At 39.1% G+C, this 23,495-nt stretch overlaps 1 protein-coding gene and 1 long non-coding RNA gene across 9 annotated transcripts; both read right to left on the reverse strand.

Moving 5' to 3' along the window:
• Nucleotides 1-1,469: 1,469 nt before the first annotated feature.
• On the reverse strand, nucleotides 1,470-6,316 carry LOC146649329 (uncharacterized). Of its 2 annotated transcripts, XR_014908182.1 has the most exons (4): nucleotides 6,211-6,316; nucleotides 4,012-4,056; nucleotides 3,265-3,750; nucleotides 1,472-2,343 (listed from the first exon to the last, which is right to left on the reverse strand). It is a non-coding gene; the product is annotated as an uncharacterized LOC146649329 (long non-coding RNA). The 2 variants fall into 2 exon arrangements; XR_014908181.1 differs by having other exon boundaries at nucleotides 1,470-3,750.
• Nucleotides 6,317-9,214: 2,898 nt separating this feature from the next.
• On the reverse strand, nucleotides 9,215-21,291 carry LOC146649330 (BLOC-2 complex member HPS3-like). Of its 7 annotated transcripts, XM_085386448.1 has the most exons (13): nucleotides 20,579-20,799; nucleotides 20,160-20,222; nucleotides 18,945-19,164; nucleotides 17,987-18,061; nucleotides 15,727-15,798; nucleotides 15,313-15,406; nucleotides 13,680-13,753; nucleotides 12,610-12,822; nucleotides 11,101-11,170; nucleotides 10,794-10,882; nucleotides 10,461-10,575; nucleotides 9,983-10,136; nucleotides 9,215-9,902 (listed from the first exon to the last, which is right to left on the reverse strand). In XM_085386448.1, the coding sequence occupies exons 3-13, from the start codon at nucleotides 18,963-18,965 to the stop codon at nucleotides 9,794-9,796; spliced, it is 1,086 nt and encodes a 361-aa protein (XP_085242574.1). In that variant the 5' UTR covers nucleotides 18,966-19,164; nucleotides 20,160-20,222; nucleotides 20,579-20,799; the 3' UTR covers nucleotides 9,215-9,793. The 7 variants fall into 7 exon arrangements, with proteins under 7 accessions (XP_085242574.1, XP_085242571.1, XP_085242570.1 ...); XM_085386445.1 differs by lacking the exons at nucleotides 20,160-20,222; nucleotides 20,579-20,799 and adding an exon at nucleotides 21,048-21,291 and having other exon boundaries at nucleotides 9,983-10,133; XM_085386444.1 differs by lacking the exons at nucleotides 20,160-20,222; nucleotides 20,579-20,799 and adding an exon at nucleotides 21,048-21,291.
• Nucleotides 21,292-23,495: the final 2,204 nt, after the last annotated feature.

Raw genomic sequence — 23,495 nt, forward strand, 5'->3', positions numbered from 1 at the left:
GCCCGTGGGGTCACAGAAAGAGGAAATGAAGTTTAAACAAAAGGCATTGCAGAAACAGGGTCCTTTGTATAATATCATCAAAAACAATATCCTGTAAATGCTAACCGTAGTGCTAAAATTCACAACAGTTACGATACTAACTCTGGGCTGTTAACGCGTGATCTTAATTTGATATTCGTAGTGAAGAATGTTTTCAGTACAATGTTTTACAAGACATTTATTCATCTGTGCTTGTATTCAAGTTTACAGCAAATCATCTGAGAAATGCCTTTGAACTGGTGCCTGTTTCTGGGCTTTTCTTTTGACACAAACTGCTCACAAAGAAGGACGAATGCTTTAGGGAACAAAAGCTTTGGAATGTATTCTGCAAGTACAGGTCAAACGTAATAGCCTCATTGTTTTATAGCAATGCTGAATTAACTTATGTCACTGCAGGACAGTGCAGCCAGTGGGGCTAATTGTTATAGTCACTGTGCACGACAAGAAAGCATTTGACATGGTGAACTGCTGCCACGGTTTTAGAGAGACGTCTGTTTGTAATTAGAAGTAGTTGTTCTGTTTAATTTGGGGTTTTTCTCCTTTGCTTCTGCGTAGAAGACGACCAATCTGCACATCGAGAAGCTGTCCTGTCTTCAGCTAGGAGTCCTTCTCCAGCTGCTGCACATGCTATCAGGGAGTAATACAAGCTTTTAATGCTTATGTGAACCACAGGCGTGCTTATAATGTGTCAACCTGCAGTGAGACTGTAAAAGCAAAATCTTTCTTGATTTAATTTTCATTGCACAAATAATAACAGATTCAGGAATGTATTCAAGGAAGAGACTGGCAAAGAAAGAGTGGGATAGTCAGGGAGCTGAAGGAAGGAGTACTAAAAGGCTAGGTGCACAGCAAAGAGAGAGGTGTCACTGGCACAGGAAAAGGCTTGTAGTGAGTTGTATGTGAGGCTGGACACTAAGGAGAAAATGATTTTTAATGAATGGCAAGGCACATAAATTGTCCTGGAAGAGAGTAACCAAGTATAGAGATGGAAATGTGCTAATGTGAAGAATGTGTGTTGAGAAGAGAGAAGGAGTACTTTGGATGAAAATTGAATTAGAGAAGGAAGTGAGGCAACTCTGAAGAGGATGGAGACGGGAGGCATAGAGAGGGTAGGAGTGAAGGCTATGATAAGGTGCGAAGAGAGTAACTGTGGTGCTGGATTTGTGGATGTAGTGAAGGTGGACATGCAGGGGGTTGGTGTGACTGAGGAGGATGCTAGAAATAGAGAGATGGAGGCGGATGATCCACTGTAGCGACCTCTAAAGGGAGCAGCCGAAAGAAGAAGAAGCACAAATAATTCTAATCATGCTTTTCTTTTATTCTCAGTACTAAGCTATGTAAAGGAAGTCAAGGTTGTTTCCTCCTACAATCACTTTGTAGATGGTTTAGACTTGTTTAGATTGGTGCTCTGTCTCCCTTTATCCAAACTAAAACTGTGATGGGGTTTTTTTATCTTCACTAAACACTTTTTTGCTTTGTGTTTATTATTGTGCTACTGCAAGTATTTCATATATTAGTCAGTTGATTGTTACTGTAGGGCAGCTCTAGGACAATCCCTGATGTGATGTAGCTTGCTTTTATCCAGCAGATACGACATCTCATGAGGAGGTTCGAACCCTGTACCCTGACCTTCCCACTGACGCACAAAGTCTGCACATCCAGAAGCAGGCCCTTCTAGGTGAACAACAGCACAACAGTTTCTATTTCTTTTAATATTAGAAGTCAGTTATTCATTAATGAATACAAATGGTGACTGAAGTTATTTAGACAGGACATTAAACAATAAACTTCCAATAAATTATGAACAATGTGTGACTGAATGTGTTCAGTGAAAGACTTTGAAAATATCGCAGCATAAAACCAGTGTAAAAGTACTCAGACCACTTTTGGGGGGATTTATTTGATGATGCAACCAGAAAATGTGCAGGTTGTGAGTTTAACATTTTCAACACTGGAGAAGAAGTACATGTACACAGACTAGCTAATGACAAACATTTTTTTTAACCTTTATTTAAACAGGTTTTTCATTTTTCTGAGCTTATCTGGTATCTAGTTTCGGTGGCAGAAGCATAAGCAGAGAAGACCCAGACCTTACTCTCCCGAGCCAGCTCCTCCATTATTTGGGGGACACTGAGGCATTCTCTGCTGAGTGCTGTGATCTCCCCAACATGTCCTGGGTGTGTCCTGTCTGTCCTGGTGGGACATGCCTGGAACATCTCACCCAGGAGGCGCTCAAGAGGCACCCTTGTCAGATGCCTGAACCTCCTCAACTGGCTCGTTTAGATGTAGAGGAGTAGCAGTTAACTCGGAATGAGACAGACAGCACCTACTGCTGGGGTGGGCCTACAGGAGGGAGAGCTCATGTCGTCTCTTCAGGACACATCACTGGACCCCAAGAAGCTCTCCCCTGAGCTCCCTTTGGCTGCTGGGGTCGGCATACGTTCAACTTTAAAATCACTCTTGGTTCTTGGCTAGCTTTGTGTTAGCATCCTTTGTGTACTGATGCTTGCAAGAAGCTAAAGTTGCTTTGGCAGAATTTTCTTTCTCATATATGCACACATAAGGAGAGAGATGTTTTATAAGCTTTAGTCATCACCGTGCACTTTTCCTGATTCACACAAAATACAGCAATCTGGCACCTTCCCACAGGGTCTTGCACGAGTATTAAACATGTTCGTTTGTGCTTTGGACTGTCACCAGATTTCTTCTAGAAGTTTCTTGCCAGTCAGCAACTATCTTGGCAACACCACTTGAGTTTGTGTGTTGCATGCTAACATCATTATCATATGTGTAATAATACTAAAGCTTCATCTTATGCACACACAAAAAACAAATATGGCTCCTTCGTGCAGGGTTTTCTGGTATGTTCATTTATGCTTCCCAATTTAAAAAAAAGAAAAAAAAAGAAAAAGCAAACTTCTTGCTTCTCAGCCACTGCGGCCACATCCTCACTGTTTTTTAGACAGTTATATAAACATACTGTGAGTGAGTCATAAGCTTAAATACAATAGTTGAAGGAACAAAAACTTAATGTTTAAAAATACCAGTCAAATCTGATTAAAGTAAATAAATAATAAGTATACAATGTAGTTTTAAGACTTATCTCAATGTTTCGTAACATTAATGTTCTATGAACTCGTGAGTCCAGAAATCTGAATGTCATGAAAAGTATTTATTATTCGTGTATTATTATTTTACAATACAAGGTTGTTTTTCTCCTGATACTTCATGCAAACCACATTTCTCCAGGCCGGTCCTAATCAGCTTACTCAGTATCACTAGATCCAATGCTGCTCCTCCAGCACAGCACACAAAAGTAGGAGAGACCGGAGATGCCATGGCTTAGTTAGGAGACTGTTTGCTTCAAGGCCACTAGAAAGTGCTGCCATAAAACTACAATAAATGAATTGACCTTTTGACCTGCTCACACTCTTTTATGCAAAACCCTGCTGATGTTACACACACACACACATAAAGAGATTCTAGGTCTGACCAACCGTCTCCGCCGTGGGCAAAAAGATGACAGTCAATAAAATTCTAAAATTTTATTTATAAACACAATGAATAATAGTTAAAAGTCCAGTGTCCCATTTAGGTACAAAGTAAAAACACACAGTCCAAGGCCAGAGCCAGCTATGCCACAAAGCCAGTTGCACTCCACACGTTGTTCACTTCAACAGGGGTAGCAATTGTCCTCTGAGACCCACCACCCTGTAAGTAGAAAGCCAGTGATCACTCCATCCTCTGCAACTCAGCTGCCTTCAGGCTACAGCATATAATAGGCCCTAGCCTGCACAGAGCGACAAAATAAGACAATTCACTATATAATTCACAGCCCATCCATCCCAAACATATCAGATCATTAGCGGTTTTGTCACATTACATACCTGCACTGAGAGACAAAATAAGACTAATGACGCTAAATTTAATTACGGGTCATGGACAGCCTTCATAAATGCTCATATTACTCACCCGCACTGAATTCCAGCACAGGTTCATCTGGGTCCTGACTATTTCCTGCAAAATAACACAAACGTCATCAGAACATTAAGTCAGAGAAACAACATTTGGAGCTTTTGTACATGATAAATTATACTGCAGTAGTAAAACAAAGTCAAGGAGCAGTACATTTATTAAAATCACCTTCAGCTGTAATATTTAAACTGATTTAGTGTCAATTTAGATTATGTTTAGATTAAAATGAAACTAGTACCCTTGTAATGTCTTTTTAAATTAGAGGTAAATATTTGTATATTTTTTTACATAATATAATTATATTTACTGGATTTTCTCTCTATTGTAGTTTAGTATTATAGTTATTACTTGTTTTTTATTGACTTGTCTTGTTTTTACAATGATTTGCTTTGACTGCAGCCTTTAAAGAAAAGACTATCTGTTCAGTAACTATCCATCAGACTGGGTCCATGTTACCAGCCAAATGGGTAATAATTAAAGTAAGTTTTGAATTACGTATATTTGGGTGTTTAGGTGACACTTTTGCAAAAAAAATTATATAATTAGGTTTAAAAAAACTAAACATGTATGTATTTAAAAACAATAAGTGTGTTTGAATTACTACAGAAACAGGTTGTAGCTCACTGTACTGTTTTGGAGCACAACTTTGGTGCTTTTGCCTCATTTTTAAATCAGTGATCCCAGTAGCACAGTCTAAGCAGAGACCTCAGTGCTTGGCAAACAATCAATAGAATCAATATAATTATTAAAAAGAAACAAAATAAATGCCAACCATATAAAAAACATAAACTTAAAGAAAAAACTAAACTTGATTTTATGTCTTTAGGCTATTGTTAACAGCAAGCATGAGGTTAGTGCATATGTATTATTATTGGAAAGATTACTGCAAAGAAAAAAAAAGTTGAACCAGGAGGGGGCGATATTGCTCTTCTTACAATGAGTTACATGCAGGCTATTACTTACCGTGTCACTCACATTTATTTCACAAATTAGCTGAACCCACTTAATTCGATTTAATTGTATTTATGCAGAGCTGAATCACAACAACATTCTCCTCGAGGTGGTATAGATTGTAAGGTAGAAAGTCTACAATTAAAAAGAAAAAAACCTCAATACAGTGGGAAGGAACAACTCACTTTTAACAGGAAGCACCCTCTGGCAGAACCACGGTCAGGGAGCAAACTATCAAACTACGAGGTCTTTAAAATAAGATGATTATTCAAGACCTCATGTGTGATGGGAAGGATTCTGAATTTGATGCTGGACCCACAAATCATAAAAGAGAAACACTAACTCACACACACCAGAAAGTGCCAAGAATTATAATTATATGTAATTTAGTTTTGCGTTCCTTTATAATGCTTTCAACTATACAAATAAGACACTTGGGGGCGCCTGAGCCTTGTAGACACAACAAATATTGAACAAACCTCATGCGCCCTGTTGTTGACAAAACGATAAAAATGAATGTGTATTTCTGTCTTATTTAGGTCATTTTTGTAGTTACAGAAAATCATTTGAATTCATTTTTCCTTAAATTATTTTAACCCTTATTTGATGCTATTGAAATTGGTCTGTTGCCTCAGGGCAACAACGGCAATAAGGGTTCCACAGTGTCACAGTTTTCTGCATATAGTCGATTAATAAATGTTGAGAAAACAACTAATCGATTCAAATTTTTTATTTGAACAAGTATCAAATTGATTTTCACAGAAGCGTTCAATGGAACAAATACATAAATGGTAAGCTGACTGCTTTTTATATAGGGTTTTTGTATTTTGCTCGTGCATTAAAAAGCGCTTTATACAACATGCCTCATTCACCTATTCACCCAAACATTATTACAAGCACCTTTTCTACAATTAAGCTAAACATGCATAAAATGTTAGCAGTGGAGATTTGGCACCTGAAAGGACCCCCTTTGATCCACTAGTTTGAGTCTATTTACATTTAAATACTGATACTTCAATTTTGCCTTGGTTTGAGCTCCATAAAGCAGGCAAACCAGAATTAATCACAGAAGGCAAAAACACTGAAACTACGTTTTAAGCTGGGAGCCAAACAAACCAAAGGTAACCGTGTTTTGAAAAGAGCTATGAAGAGAAACAGACAGACTACTGTAATTTCTCAATAAAATGTCGCTTATTATCGCTCACTCTCAAGAACAAAAACGTGAGTAATTTTCCAGTAGCTCACCATATTTGGGATCTTCTAACATCCACACTTCATGTTTAAACGGTGGTGCGGAGGCGGTGTACCGTCGCAGGACGGATGTAGCATTCAGCGCGGTGTGCCTTTTTTTCAGTTGCTAAGCAACAGATTTATCCCGCCCCTTTCGTTATGACGAGCCGGGCCAGTCCTTTGACTGGTGACGTTACAATGAAACCGACCTTATATATAGACCTGGCTGTTCAGTTGAAACGCATTCATACAGCGGGACAGCAGCGCTTTAAACGTTCAAACACGGAGTTTAACACAAAACAACATTTTAGACATAAAAAACAAAAAAGTGAAATGGCAAGCTCAAACAACACAATGACAAATGATGAAACAGTTCAGACCAATCGGGATAATTCTACAGTACATCCTTTGGTATCCCTCTTGAATAACTTGTTCAGTAGTTTTTCGAACAAGCAGTGGGAAGAGCTTACCTCAGGCTATCCGGATTGCTTCACCGCTAAGCGGCTTGCAGGTTTTGTAGAGGACGTAATGGACCTGTGTGAACAGTCAGGAGCAGTATCACCACTGAGGTCTTCCCAGAACTCCCCTGTACATCAAAACTGTTCTGTCCACACCACCACTGGCAAAACGTTTTTGTCACCTGTGAAATTTTTGGACGATTCTGCTGAGCAGGAGTTTGATACAGCACAGAATATAGATGCTAACAGCCAAGAAACAGCTAACACAGAAGAACGCTGTCAAAATGCTGACCAACACAGTGCTGCAAAAGCAGAAAACAATCCAATTCCAGATCCCCAGCAGCAGAAATCCTGTGTTGAACATGAAGCCAGCATCCCACCGTTAACAAACATAAGTCAAACGGAGTCATATAAAAAGATACAGAATCACAGATCTTCTGTAGACTGTGAGCCACCTGAAAACACCTTGTTAGAGACATTAATTCAGGCTGTGCTTTCAAAGCTTGGTAAACTTTTAAAGTGCCCTCATTCTCACCAAAAACGTTTGTTGGATCTACTCTTGGACAAATTCAAGTGGATGGATTTGCATTTAGACCGAAAAGTGCAGAATTATTTTGACTGCATTGCTAATGCCATTTTCACTGATATTTGTGACAAATTACATAAATTGTCACTAATATCATTGGGGAGGAGTGGGGAGGAGGATTCAATGAATTTAATGGGACAACCAATATTTAATATCATAACTACTTCAGTATTCCAAGAACACCTGTTGGCAGTAACAATTATCGATAGACTGGAATCATATGAAAAGAAAGAAAGATGCAGACTTTCAGTGGAAATCTTTGTGGAAGGACTGATTTCCCGGGTTGCAAAAAAATCAGGCACAGTCTTCATCATTGAAGATGCTGAAGCTATCTCCAACCGGCTTACCATGAAAATCTGGAGTGAAATCAGGGCAGAATACGACAAAATCCCCCCAGAGAAGATCAAGAAACTCAGCGAGAGGGTTTTCAAATCCCTCTGTAAAAGATGGAAGCATGCAGCGGTTATTGTGACATTCTGGCAATTAAACGTCCAAGATCTTGATGAAGATATTGTTAAAACTTTCAAAAGAAAGATATTCCCAGAACCAAGTTGGATATCTAAGTGCTTCTCATCGGTGCGTGCATTTTTTGGGAGGTTTAAGGGAGGAAACAAAATTTCCCCTTTATAGTGACATCGTGATATCAACAGCAAGATATTTTCTAAAACTCACTGGACACTTTAAATTAGCTAGTTTTACATTTAGATCAGATCAAGTCATTTTTGAAATCCCCAGGAATGGTCGCGGCAGATGGCCACCCCGCCCTGAGCCTGGTTCTGTCGAAGGTTTCTTCCTCTTAAAAGGGAGTTTTTCCTTCCCACTGTCGCCTCGTGCTTGCTCAGAGGGGTTTGTTCTTTTGGGGTTTTCTTTTTAATACTGTAAGTTGTTACCTTACAGTGTGAAGCACCTTGAAAACACCATTGTTTCCTTTGGTGCTATACAGATTGAAGTGACTTGCACTGACAACATAACTAAGCTGGGACTTTAATTTAACATCAATAAAATTATAAAAATATTACATCTTGATTTCTGCTTGTTTTCATTGTCTGTGACTTAATGAATACAAATGTGTAATTTAACAGATTTTTTCTTTATGTTAGTCTGACCGGTGATTCCATGTTGGCCTTAGGTGTTGGCGCGGATACGCTGCAGCCCCTGAGCCATTAATGGCCCAGCACACTACAGTAAAAACAAAACAACAGCCATCTCTCCAACTAGGAAAGGAAAATAATAAACGGCCTCCTTGGAGGCAACCTGACTCAAAACAGTTGCAGTCCAACTCAGACCGACTGCAATCACTCTCAGGCAGATTGATGAAGATCTGCAAATAACTGTTGTCTAATTTATAAACGCAGACAGATTCCCAACACGTCTGTTTACAATAGAGGACTGTACTTACATGGTTGCAAACTGGTTGTTGTCTTGCTTATATGAAAACATTGCTTTGGAGCAATGAAACTCAAACACATTCATTTTTAAAATGCCTCAAAATGAAATTTTCAAATATTTGGCTTTATGCTTTGAAAGTGCCGTTGTGAGTGGGAGTGTGAAATCCTTACTTGATGTGTTCCCTTTGCCTTTACTGTTTTCAGTTTTATTTGTCATATGCAAGTTAGCACAGGGTCAACATTGCAATGAAATGTGTTTGACGAGCAGCAGTCACTCAGCAGCATGGTACAGTAGAAATATAATAAAATATAATAAAATAAAAAATAGAAAAATAGTAAAGAGCAAAATATTAGAGAGACGTGGTAAAAGAGAAAAGATGACTAAATATATATGTATCTATAAATATAAATATATGTACACTAGTGATTAAATAAGAAAATCTTGAAAAGAAATATGACGGGAGGCCAAATGGGATGTTGCACAGGAATGAGCAGCAGAAAATTACAGTATTACTCAGACTTTTAATAGTCATATTGTCAGTTTTGGCCGACGGTCATGGGTCACTTCCACTAAAATAGCACGAGACTGGAGTAAAATGTACTTTATTAATGAGAACACATGGTGATACAGCAAAGAATCCAACCCTTCTGAAAAGCAAATGGCTTCCTGTTATACTCTACCTGATTCAGGTGAGCATCTGGAATAGACCAAGTCTGGGGGTCAGCAAACCAAAGGAAAACAAAACCCTCCCCATAAGAAAACCACTACAATATAACCAACACATCATAGACATATGAAGATTTGGAACAAGTCCTATAAATAATTCCATAACATATAAACTTCAGTCTCTTCTATATACATTAAAACAGCGGTCCCCAACCTTTTTTGCGCCACGGACCGGTTTATGCCCGACAATATTTTCACGGACCGGCCTTTAAGGTGTCACAGATAAATACAACAAAATAAAACTAGTACCGGTACCGGAAAAAAAGAAGATTTATTCATAACACACGTGAAAGACCCAGGAAAACAGAGTTAACGATAAAAACGATAACAAAATAACGATAAAAAAACGATAAAAACTCTGAAAACCATACATTTCACACCCGAGCCTCATCTCTCGACCAAACGACGGTCCGTGGCCCGGCGGTTGGGGGCCGCTGCATTAAAACACCTTAACCACACAGTTAGGTTTCAGCCCTCGCTGACTCAGAACAAAGTGAAGCTGCATCTCATCCATGCTGCATCCTTGGAAGAACTCTGGAGAAAAGTGCCTGCAGGACCGGAGGGAGTTCAGTCAAACCACAGCTGGGAGAAGTATTCTTAAGGAACAAACTCAGAAGTGCAGACACACCTGAAAAGAACGTAAGAAAGTGCATACTGCCTTCCTTCTTCCAGCCCGGTTTTTTCAATGCTAACTGGGATGTCGCAGTCTTTAGCTCGATCGCCAAGTAACTCCTGGTGTCTCGGAACAACCAGAAAGTCAGCCTGGTCTTCCAGATATTCTGCTGTGCATGCAGAAAGATCACAGATTGCATATCACAGGTCACTCCTACATTTGATAAAATGTCTCATGCTCTGCTTCATGTGGACAATGTAAAAGTATGAGCTTGAATGCATTTTTTATGTTGTTTTCTTAGTATTAAATCTGTAGAATAAAACCAAAAAGAATGTTTGAGAACTCTGTAAAAATGTCTAATTGTCAGCTTTAGTAATGTAATTCATATTCATAAAGGTCTCTGTACTCATCCCTTTCTAGTTAAAAAGAAAAAAAATCACCCTAAAGCCATAACTTAAAACACATTATAGAGCATTTACATGTGTGCCGTTACCGTTATTTGTGTCCAGTGGTTCCTCCAGGATTTGGGGTTCAGAGGTTTCATCCAGTTTTAATATCAAGACTTCCAGCTCTCCTTGCACAGCCACATATGTGTCGCACAGTGCCACCTAGCGGTCAAAATATTTAGGAAAAAAACAAAAACGAGGAAAAATGCTTAAGTTAGAAATTTCCCAGTACGACAGAAATTGTTCTCTTTCTCTCATTATGTAAATGCAAGCTATCCACTCAGAAAAGGCTTACATTTTTAAATATAAATAGGTGCAGTGAACATGGTTGATATAACAGTTTGACACAGTCACAGATAAAAATAAGTGAAGAAAAGCACCTGCTTAGGTGTGATTTTTGGAAGGTGCAGGATGACGGAGCGTTCAAAATCCAGGACGGAAAGATTCTGGCTGGAACTTGAAGACTGAGCTGTTGGTAGAAAACAGGCCTATTGAACAGAAGCTTTTTAGTCCTAATTCACATCTAATGTAAACTCTTTGCCATATGAAATAAAATACACACGGCTCATTGTAAGACATCCTTCTCTGATCAATGATCAGATGATGATTTGTAGATAGTTGTGATACAAAATGAGTGTTTGACTGAAAATATCTTAATAAATTAATAAATGTGTGTTTTTTAGTTACCTTGACTCTGACCGCAGCGCTGCCGAGTGTTTGGCCAGCTGCTCTGAAGACTCTGATTCTCCTGAGTTTCCTCCCAAAGAAACAAACATTATTCCAGTGTAACATAGTGTGTAGGTTATCAGTGAGTCTGCTCATTTTCGATGAAAGACGTTACCACAACATTTGATCTTTTTACAGCCATGTGATGGCCAAACCCGTGGCCACACTCTAAAAGTCGGTAACTTTTGTATTTTCATTCTTCATTTTGAACATAGTAATACATTTTAGTTTCCAATAACTTTATTGATTGGTTTGGATACATTTGTTCTATTTGTAAGCGCGCACATTTAGTTTACTTATGTATTCATACTACTTCATTTCTTTGCTTTCTGACTAACCTTTGTCCTTTTATTTCTTACCTGCTATCATCCCTGGGAGTTGCCGGACAAAAGATGGTAGCCAGGGGTTGAAACCATTAAATACAAGGGAAGATAATTGGACCACACCACTACTTCCTGCTGAAGGGGGGAATGTGTGTTTTCTTTACTTTAAAAACAAAGTATTTGTATTTAATTAAATATTTGAGTTTAGGGTTTAATGGGGTTTTTGGTTTCTTCTTTGGTGTTTAGTTTACTAACAAACTAGATTGTACTGCATCGTTTGTGATTTATGATTGTGTTTGTTTGTTACCCCTCATGTGTCACAATGGTTTGATCAGCCATTATATATACCCTTGTATGTCATTTCATGTTTAGGTCAATTATGTATGTTTGGGCAGTCATTTGGTTTGTTAAGGTTGCAGTCTTTGCCTGGGTTCAGTTTTGTTCCTTTGACCTCTTTTATGAGCTCAACATTTATTGCTTTTGTAAATATAATTTTTTGGGGTTAAATAAATGAAAACTATATTTTTCTAATAATTCCTGGGACTCCTCCTGTTTTTCAACTCGGTCCATCACAAGCCAGCTATTAAAATAAATGGTGTTAAGCTGCCACCTTAACAAAACCTTGTAAACGTACTCATCATATTTGGAAAATACTTTAAAATCTTCTAAAAAAAGAGTGCAAGTTATCAACAGTATGTGCGGAAAAAAAATCTTTATGTCCAAGACGTCATATTATATTGAAGAGATATTATTTAAAGCAGGGATGTTAAACATAAGGCGTGGGGGCCTGAATTGGCCCATTAAAGACTCCCATCTGGCACACAAAGCACCATATCACAAATCAGTACCACAAAATGGTGTATTGAATAAATGCAGCATCCATTCTGTCCTGAGTCCAGCATGAGAGGAAGACCAAAGCCCAACGGAGATGCTTAAGAAGCACTGAAATTACTGTGGAAGGCATTGTGGAGCAGCAGACAAAGGTTGAAGCACCTTGAAATCGACCCTTATCACAAAAAAAGTAACAAAAACTTAAATAAACAGTCTTTAACAAATTAAAGACATTATTGAATTGTAAATTTAAATGCAGATAAACTCCATAACGTCAATAAAGCAGGTAAACTTTGATTAAGAATTGAGTTCTTACCAGGTTCTGCTGGTTGTGTTGTCTCAACGTAAAGAGAACCAGAGTGTTCTCAGAGCCAACCAGCAGGTCTCCTCTAACCGGGCAGCAAGACACGGCAATGGGCCGCTCTGACAGAGGGATCTCAATAATCTCCATCTGCACTCCACCCCACACAGATGCTCCACCCAGCAAGTGGCCCAACAAACGAACCCCAACGCGGGCCTTCTCCTCTGCCTGAACAGAGGGCAAATAAGGCATTAACATATTTCCCAGTGTGTAATTAGAAAACAGCAATATACATGACAGCTGCAGACTGCCTTTGGTGGAATATAATTTGCTTATTTCTTCTTGCTCTCAGCATAATTTATCCATAACTATGCACATGTTTAAACGCCCTTTATACCATTTGCTTTGACAGTCTGTCTCTAACATAGGTAAGCTTGGACATATGACCATTGAGACTGATTGAGGGTGCTCGTGACCTCAATTTGAAGGTTTTGTATAGTGTACTGCAATATGAAGATAACAGGATGTACAGTTCAAATGAAGACAGCTAGCTAGAGAGCTAGAACAATCTGACAACAACATCTGACTACCAGTTACAAAAAATTCACAGTTTAAATCTGAGAGATAGTTTTTTCTTACAAAAGCTTATTATATTCCTTAGTTTAATCACATTAAAGCAACATAAGATTTATGTATGGAACCATAATTAAACTAATTCACAATGAGCCGAGTCAAGTTTGCCATTCCAATGAAACGCATTGGAGATGATCTGCATCCATTAGAGCAGACTGATTGACTGACTGACTGATTATGTGTTAGCATCTATCTGCATTCATAATCTAGATGCTAGTTATTTACAAACCTTTGCTACGCTTTGTGAGACTGACCGCAGTCACTGCTTGGAGACAGGTTGCATACCACCAGAGCGAGGTAATCCTAGTTAAAGGTGGTGTGCATTCAACCTCTGGGTAACCAATTGGTCACTGCAACTACTTGCCATCAACCACTTTTTCCCCTAACCACAAGGAGGTTTCTGTCCTATTTTTACTCTTGGGTGATTTGGACTCGAGATGGTTCTTGTGTACCTGGTAACGCCAGTTGGTGTATGCTCTCAGGTAGGTGGCATTGTTCTTTTCCTCAATGGTCACCAGGTAGTCTCCTAGAAGTGAGTGAGCACAGAGGAGGCAGTGATAAAACCCAAGATTTTTCAGTGTCTAGTGTCTTTGTTTTTGATGCCTTTCCAGTTTACACTGTCATCACTTGAAGCCATTTTGCTCACATATGGGAGACAGACAGCAAAAAAGTGAATGTCAGTACTAGAGATGGCACGATACCACTTTTTTATGTCCGATACCGATATCATAAATTTGGATATCTGCCGATACCGATATGAATCCGATATAGTGTTTTTTAATCAACAAAACTGTTTTTTAAAATATCTTGCTGCATTTTGCAAGTCTGCAAGTTCATACTCAAGTTTAAAACAACAACTACACTAAAGCTATTCTGTTATACCTGTATACAAAAAAAATATTTCATAGTTCAGCAATACTGATCAATCTAATAAACTTAGACCTACACCATTCTCCCTATTCTGGTATTTTAAAGAGTACTTAGCGTAAATATTAAGCAACCTAACTAATAGGGTTCCAACTCCCAGCAACAACAAAAATAAATAAATAAAAAATAGGGAACCACCCCTCACGCTCCACCTCATGATGCTTAATCGACGTAATCAACCTTAATTTGATGCAGTGTGAAAAAAAATGCACAGAAATATTAAATAGATTCAACATCTTTCTTCAACAAAATTGCAGACTGCACAGATGGTACCTTCCCAAAGGAAAAAGTACTATAGCTTACTAGGGTATATATATTAGACTTAATAGTCACTATATACAGTAATTGACTTCTATTCGTTTTACATCAAATTAAAACTTTGGGTGTCAGATAATTATTTATTAAAAGCTAGACATTTTAAATGAGAATAAGAAAGAAAAGTATGTCTTTGTGCCCCCTTTTCCCAGTTAATGCCCTATCGGCCCCCCTGGCTAAACTTTGCTAGATCCGCCCCTGCACAGTTACCAGCGTCAGCTACGTAGAAAAGATCCTGGTGTAGAAAGTAATATTAAATAAATTCTAACAACAGCTTATCAAGCTTAAATGTGCTGCTGTTGTTCAGCCGCTGGTTTCCTCTTTCTGGTGCAAAGTGGGCCAAAAACAAACAAGAAAGACGGACTCGCTACAGAAAAGCCGATCAGCTGATCATTTAAGCAGTTTCACGATTGAAGTAGCAGCCGGAGAGCGAGAGGCAGTCGCTCGTTAAGCTTAACGTGGGAATGCTTTACAAACATTCAGAGATGGACTTACACACTTGCTTTACTTCTCTCGGGGATAACTTTGTCGGAGATGAAATGCCAGGTTGCTAGCGAAGCTCCACATGCTATCCAGACCACCGACAGGTCCCGCATGCCACAGCCGCTCTATCACGTGATGCATACTGCTCCGACGTGCTAACGTTCTGAGGTGAGTTACGGCGTGTTGCAAGTTTTGTGAGGTGCTTTCGTGATATTTAATGGATCGGATTACATTTTTTATTTTTCTCCGATATCCGATCCAGTAATTTAGGTCAGTATCGGACCGATACCGATACGTAATATCGGATCGGTCCATCTCTAGTCAGTACAGAGGGCAGAGAAGGACAGGAAATGTCTTTACCTATCTTGCTATGCTGGATGCTCCTCACAGCGCCCATGGTGGAAAAGCGGCAGATGAGGGGGCAGCCCTCCACCTCCACATTGTACGCCTCCACCTGGATTCAGTTCAGCACAACAGTGTCAGGCTACTACAAAGGGTTAGTTACTAAATGCTTAAGTAAGATGAGGAAGACAAAGCATCAATAATAACCTTTGAGCATGATGTAATTCAAGTGGTCTGGAGCGAAATTAACTCGTCCCAGTGGAGTTAACGGGACTGATATGCCCTCAAATACCTTTGCACATCTGGTGGGAGAGGCTTAACACAAAACTGACTATTTTATCTTATTTTGCCTCGCTACCACCAAAGTCATTACTAAAATAAATACATTTTTAAAAAGGTCACAAACTGTAAACATAAGCACATTAAAGCAACCTTGCATCCTCCAGTCGCCACCACAAAAATAGCTCCACCTCCACAGCAGACCAGTCCGGGTTCCTTCTCCACCTGAGCCACAGAGTGGGAAAGCAGTGAAGACGAGAGCATAGGTAATAAAACACGGCTGACATGGGATCAGCGTAGACTTGTAGTCAAGACCGCCTAATCCGAGACCAAGACAAGACCAAGACCAGAGGGTATCGAGACCAAGACAAGACCAAGACCAGAGGGTATCGAGACCAAGACAAGACCAAGACCAAGACCAAGTTGAGACGAGACCAAGACCGAGACCGAGTCGAGACGAGACCAAGACCAAGACCGAGACAAAAAAAGTCTTTAAACTGCAGCCAGATGCTATTCTATATACATATGCAGCAAGGCAGAACAAAGTCGGGCCTGTATCAAGACACAGGGACTAAACCCCAATTCAACCAGACCCAGAACTGATCCAGAATTAAAACAGGACTACAACAGTAACCAAGACAGAACCAGAATCAGAACTAGATGATAGTAGCACTAAAAATCATCATAGACCTGCACTACACTTATTTTTTAATTCTACCAAAGTACAATATTTAGATTGAGAAAAGTTTATATAATTATTTAGCCTCGTTGTGCAAACAAGCCTGCAAAACTTAATAAATATAGAATTTGAAAAGTAACAAATGGTATCTAAAAACAAACACTAGGTACTAGATACATGTTCTGATGAGTTTTGGCAAACAACCATTTGACTAACATGTGTGTCTCACCTGCTCTTGTTCCATCTCTGTTCTGTCGTCATTCTCTCTCTCCCTCTCTGCTCCTCTCTCTCACTCTTTGTGCTGACAATCAAGCCAAACACCAACATCATCAAATATACAGTTGAAACCAGATATTTACATACTCTTCAGATAAAAACACAAACACTTTTTTAATTGTAACATCAAATCAGACTAAATGTTTATTTTTTTAGATTGATAGATATAAAAAACATATTTGTTAACTTTAAGAGTAAAGAGAGAAACTATCTGTATTTCTTAATTGCAAATGGCACCAAATTGTATTCAAATTGAGCCACACTTATGGAGGTCTAATTCTTTTCCTGGTGTTTTGGTTGACATCTCTTGATTTTCCCATGTCAAAGAAACAGGCTCTGTGTTTTGCCTTATATGCATCCACAGCTGTGCCACCAGTTTACTCACATGGACTCTACTAACCTATCAGAAGCTTCTTCAGCTCAGAATGGAATTGTCTGGAGTTTTCTTATTAATTAACAATAAACTTAGTGTATATGTACTCCTAAATTTGATGAAAGTGATTAAAATAGACAGCTCCCTCTTTTTATTCTGACATTTAACTAATTCAAAAGATATTTCAACATGTATTTATCTAAAACAAAAGTTTACTCTAAATTGATGTTTAACAGTAAAAAAAAGTTTTTATGTTTTCTCCATAAAGTGTATGTAAATATCTGGTTTCAACTGTGAATATCCTGCTGTGTATTGAAATTCCTCTTGTTTTGCATAGATATACTGAACAACATCCAAAGTATAATATATAAAATAACATCTACCTGAGTTTTTTCTTTGAAAGAAGCTCCTTATGTCCATTGTTGTGTTCATCAGTACACAACTGAAACCGATTTAGAGAGTTTGTTTAGCCGTGGAGGGAAACAACTGAAAATATGAAATGTAAGCTAAGACTCTAAAAAATCAGCATTGCTGTTCGGCTTTTTATTTATCCATTTGTTGATTCACTCGAAGAGCAAGTAACGCAACCAAGTGATCAGTTTGATATCAATCTTTTGTGATACACCGTCATATTTACATTATTAGTTAAGTACGAATGATTTGCTTTGGTACCTGGTCAAACTTAAGCTCTCCTCTGTCTGCAGCAAATTCGCAGGCAGCAGCTTCTCCCCCCTCGCTCACATGGGTGCTGTGCTCAGTCGCCTAGTGCCTGAGCTCGGATCATACCAAAATTAGGGGGAATTTACGACGGTGTGCTCTGTGCTTCGTGTGTTGTTTTTGGGCTTAAGCCCAGTAAGCCCCCCCCCCCCGCTCCGCTGATGGTTGACTCCAAATCTCCCGAACACTATGTCGATTTGAGAACGCAAGACCGAAACAGCGAGACCAAGACCGAGACCAAGACAAAAGTCCGTCGAGACCAAGACGAGACCAAGACCACGTAAAAGTGGTCTCGAGACCGGTCTCGAGACCAAGACCGGTCTCGAGACATCCAACTCTAGATCAGCGTCAGTCAGGTTTCACTTTACCTGCACAATCTGCTGAGAGGAGAAAGGATGGCAGTTGTAGACGTGCACCATGTTTGGTCTTCTGGCAAGAGGACTCTGTACAAGGTGGAAATTTAAAAAAAGAAAAAAACCCCCAAAACATTAGTTAAGGTGCTTCATTCTTACTTTATCTGTGTTTCTCAGAGGCTTCATCCATCAGGGTAAACAGGACTACTACAAGAAAAGGGATGCACTTAGTCTCAGGCGCTGGATTGTTTATCGATGAGGACTGATGCCATCTGGAAAGTTTTTCCTTTATTTGACACATTGGGCTAATTTGCATACTTGCACATATAATTCTCGTGCAGTTTTTTTTTTTTTACTTTTTACACATAAACATCATATCACACACACATGAATTTCACACGAAAGTGTACTTCCTCCATTTCTTTGGTAGATATTTTTTGGCGTTTACTAGGAAAAGTTGTTCTTTTTTTACTGATCTGCAGGTCTGCGTCACAATTCAACTTACTTTTGACCAGTGAATTAGGCTAAAAAAACTTTCTGCAGACTTTCTCTCAAACTTTAACATCAGTCAGGGGGGGAAAGGCGAAACTATCGCAATTAAATCTCAGAGACCTGCGGGAACAACACGGTTGTAATAAAGGTAAAAAGAAAAAGAAAAAACACACTACAAACCTCTGTATTCTTTTTTTCTTTTTTTGCCTGTCCCATTTGGTTCTTTAGCCATCAGAATTGTTGTCTGAAGACCAACAAGGATACCCAATGGATTTACTTTGCCAAATGGATCATCGTGGCATTGCCGTATTGGTCCATTTGGTCGATCTTTGTTTTTATTATTTATTATATTTTATTTTCAGATGTTACAGACGGGACAGACATGAGTGAGGGATAGGAAAGGGAGAAAGAAAGAGGAAGGAAAGGAAAAACAGAAGGGGAGAGGGACAGTGAGAAAGGGGGGGGAGAAAAAAAATCATACCCCTACTCCAAGGCCCTGCATGTGTGGGTGGTTGTGGTGGAGCGGGAAGAGGGAGGCAGCTGGAGATGGGGAGGGAAGGAAGGGAGGGGCAGGTAACCCCTCCCTGGGGCCAGCTCCCCCGCTGACCCCAGTAGGCACTCCCACACTCCGCGACCCGCCAGGGAAAGGGGGCCCAGGCCCATCCAGACCAGGGCCCAGTGCAGCAGCGCCCCCCGCGACCCTGAAAAGGATAAGCGGTAGCGAATGGATGGATGGACACTTTGTAATTATCACGGATTTATTTTTACATTGGTGACAGAATTATTTTATTATGTATTTATTTTGTAACTTGTCAGATCAGATCAGTTTTATGTTGCCGTTTTAGGTGAATGGAAAGAAAACAGGTGATGTTATATTTTATAGAATCAATAATCAACTTCCAAAGGATGAAAATTAAATAAAAGAAAACATTTAACAGATTTGAACATGACAGCAGATATCCAAAGGGGGGCTACCATCATATCTGCCCTCTAACCTCTGTATCTGTAGATAACCTACAAAGGGGCACCAGATATAGTGAATCAGTGATTGATTACCTCTGTGAAATAGTGACTGTATCTCTAAAGGGACAGCTGAAAATATTTCAGAAGTCTTTTGGCACCATTTTACCTGGTAATACATACATTTTTCTATTTCCTCTCTGCCTACTCTTGGGAACTACTCGTGGCACACTATTAACTATTTATTCAAATTTCATCAGTTCAAAAGACTCAGAACAAAATAATTTCCACATATTTGGAAAAGCAGTTTTCCAGATGAAATACATAACATACAGTGCAGATTAGCACTGTATACCAATAATGTTTCTATAGCCATTTAAATATATGACTTTCAAAGCTCAACGTTAGTGGAGTAAAGGTAGTGCTACTTTGGAAGGAACCATTTCTTTGTGGCTTTTCATTTTCCTCCACAAGATGGCATCGTCCCTTCTTAAATACGACACGATTATTCCCAGTTGCTGCCCAGTAATACCAGTAGTTAGATATTGTGATAATGCAAAGAGCCGTATGCGTTTTGGGATCAGCCCTTCTTGAGGGATTGTTGCTGATTCGCTTACGTTTCTTGATGAATTGATTTGCTATATTTTGTAACTTAAAAACCGTCAGATTTAGTTTCAAAGTGTAAAGTGAGGTGACAAATACAACAAACAAACAACAACGCAGAACAAAAACTCACGTATAAAGTTAAGTGGTTTTAGGTTTTAGTTCAGTCTTTATTTTGAAAGGAAGACGATTTCGCCTGAAAGTAGCAGACGAAACATGAAAGTTAGGGAGACCAGGTGGAAACGTACATTTAATTAAGTTATTAATTCTATTTTTCTAAAAAATAAAGTCTACAATGTGAACAAGGTATATACAACTTTAGAGTTGGCTAATGACTATTTGTGGGTTGATTTTGTTTCACCTCTTTTGTCCAGGTTTAAACCAATGACTATAGAAAACAGTTTTCTACAGTCATTGGTTTAAACTTAATTTGAAAAGGCGCCCTATTGATTAGCATGTAAATTATCAGGATGTCTAAGCCGGAATGCTAACTAGCTACTGCGTTCGAAAGTTTCGTATTCGTTTAAATATTTTACTTTTAATTTTGCTTACCTTTGCTCTTGAAAATAAATCGCAAATGGTGCTAACTGTACCACCTGCAAGTGACTCAGTAATCAAGTCTGTAACCCAATGGCCATAATTAGATTTAACTTACACTCAAAAACCCGAAAAGTCTCGTGTAACCTAAACGTTTGATAATATTTTAATCGGGGTTTTATTTAGATCATAATTTAAAAGAAATGACGGTGCAGAGAAACAGAAACGCCTCTAGCCTTCACAGCGGATAACACGCACACGGGTTCCTTTTCTGACAGAGCAGGACACCCTTTAAGTCCTGCTCCTCCACCCTCCAAAGACAGTGCTGCCGGAGGGCTTTTCCAGCCAATTAGCACCACCTTGATTTGCATTTGCCCCGCCTGGTCCTGCCACAGCATCAGAAGGTAACTTTAAGGTAGCCAACGAAGCGCCACTTTTACATGCCTTTTAATTGGCACTAGAGAAATAAAACGAAGACGCGTACTGTAGTTCAATTTTTCGTTGTCTGCTGCGGTCCTGACAGATACTCCGGGGTCGGGGCTTTTCTCTGACTGTAGTAACTGAAATGGATGATACCATCTGCCCGCTAAGACTACACAGTCCCAAAACCAGGGTGCTGTAATCAGTACTCTGGCAGTGGGGGTCTCCTATCAGCTTTGCATTACATCCCCAGCAGATGTGCAGGCTGCAGGCAGCAGCCCGTCTGTGTCGCTCTGCAACTCTCTCAAGGTAAGACTGGTGTATGGGCACTTTTACCTTTAGGATTATTTGTTGCAAAAAAGCGAGAGAAATACGGTAAAGCTCCGGAGAGTCTTAACCATTTAAATCCCTTCTAATCGCTGCACTGAACTAGTGTGCATGTTTGAACTGCTAGGAGTTAAGACTTTGTGTGCTTGGAGGTGAAAGTGAAGCAGAACTGTTTCGCACTCACTTCTTTAACTTCTTTTACTGTTTTTCTAAATTGGCTTTTTAATGTAACTATTAAGTTACAATTATTGCAGGACACATTCAAGTTACATGGCATAAAAACTTCCTCACAAATATCCCTCAGACACTGGATGGTTTTGTTTTTTTAATAACATGCTGAGGACATTTTGCTGTATTTAGCAAGAAAGATGAAACTGCAGAACTGCTAAATTCCACACAAGTAATAACTAGCTGTAAATTATCCTGGGTACATATCTGCAGTCATGTTTTATAGGCTAGAAATCTGTTGGCTCAGAGCTCATGAAAGCATTTCAGAGATTCAACCAGGGGTGTAAAATTAAACCCAACACACACCTTTAAGCGTGAAACAACTCTTTATGATATTAATTTAAATCACATATCAATTGTTGTCAGTCAAGCTGTTATAAGTATTGTCTTTGAGGGAAAGAGTGCAGTGTAGGTGATCCTTTACTGGAAATTGTGTACTTTTATGGGCTTAAATTACACTAAGTATTTTCCTCTTTCCCTTGAGGGTTGTAAAGATGCTTGTATTTAAATACTCTAATAAATCAGTGTAAATTTGCATCCCATAAAACGCTGAAATCATCTTGGGAGAAGAGAATGAAAACTTTGAATGAAATGTAACTTTTGGAGGCAAAAATCCAAACCAAATGAAAGTTGCTGGTATTGTGGTGCAGTGTGATAGTAACTTTTCTCTTTGGACCAGGAGGACAGTGAAAGTCTTTCAGCGTTTCGTACAAATAAGATGTTTGCTGTTGTGTGGCTACTTAGCTGCAAGCCTGGCCTTGCTCGATATGCAGGTGTGTGTGATAACTTGATGACGTTGTTAAATTCACATATCCCCTTGGGCAGTGGTTTAGCGTCGGCACACATATACGCGTTCACAAAATCCTGGCAGCTGCCAAGCAGATTTAATTCTGTTTCTTTGAGACGGGACTGTAGAGCAAATGGATAGAAATGCATAGATGATGGTAGGGAGGACAGCTGGAAATGAAAAGGATGCACAAACATGACGTGAGGAGGATGAGGAAAACACAGATGATGAAAGAAAATGAAGAGAGGGGAAGTAGATGGAAAACAAGAAGTTTTTCTAAAAGAAAATAAAGTGAAAGGGGAGAGACTCAAAAGTATTTTTGCAGACTAAGAGGAGAACAAGCAACAAGAAAGGTTTTTTGATTTTGTCCTACTATGGTAACTCATTGACTTCTCCTCATCTGTTATATTTCTTCTGCTTCTATAGTTACTGTAACCTACAGATAAACATGTTTTGAAGGCGGCTTCAGACTTGTTCTTAAGGCGAGCACCCGACCACAGGGAGAAAATGATATTCCACATCATTCACATATTTATTTTCACACCTCTGAAGAGGTCGGGGAGTTTTTTGACTAACTATAATGTTGCCTGCATTTCAGTGCACAGTTCAAGTTTCAGTGAACACATTCAAAGCGAGTAAATTGGTGTTTATGGTGCTCACATTATAGATGTATGGTTTTTCTACTTGGTTTTTGATGTGCTGCAGACATTTATGCCAGGTAAGCCCTGCAAAGCCCAAGTATTGCAAATGTACCCTGCATTGAGCTGCAGTGATGCAAAGCAATGCTGGCAAGCAGCTGAGATCAGTAATGAAAAGATGCATGCGTGGTGTGTAATTTGAAATGGGGGAATCAGTTCTGTTAGATGGCTGGATCTGCCATCTGTGATAATTTCCAGTTGCAAATGACTGCATGTTTGAGTTTACAATAAATACTGAAAGATGGGAGCTGCCTGGGTCCAACTGTTTGTCTTCCAGTAACGCATTACCATAACTAAGGGTAGGTGTTTTACAAATAGCACACCATATAGAAACAATATAAAAAATAAGGTTTTCTTTTCCTTTTTATAATAGCAAAAGTTTGTTTTAATACCTCATTATTATGATTATGTCTCTTGCTATGTATTGCTTCTATAAGTGGCCCCACCCTTTTTAAAAAAAACTAAAATTCCC

This window comes from Rhamphochromis longiceps, linkage group LG17, assembly GCF_057381845.1.
Source record: "Rhamphochromis longiceps isolate RC_006_pf linkage group LG17, R_longiceps_female_GT1.1, whole genome shotgun sequence".
Lineage (NCBI taxonomy): Eukaryota > Metazoa > Chordata > Actinopteri > Cichliformes > Cichlidae > Rhamphochromis > Rhamphochromis longiceps.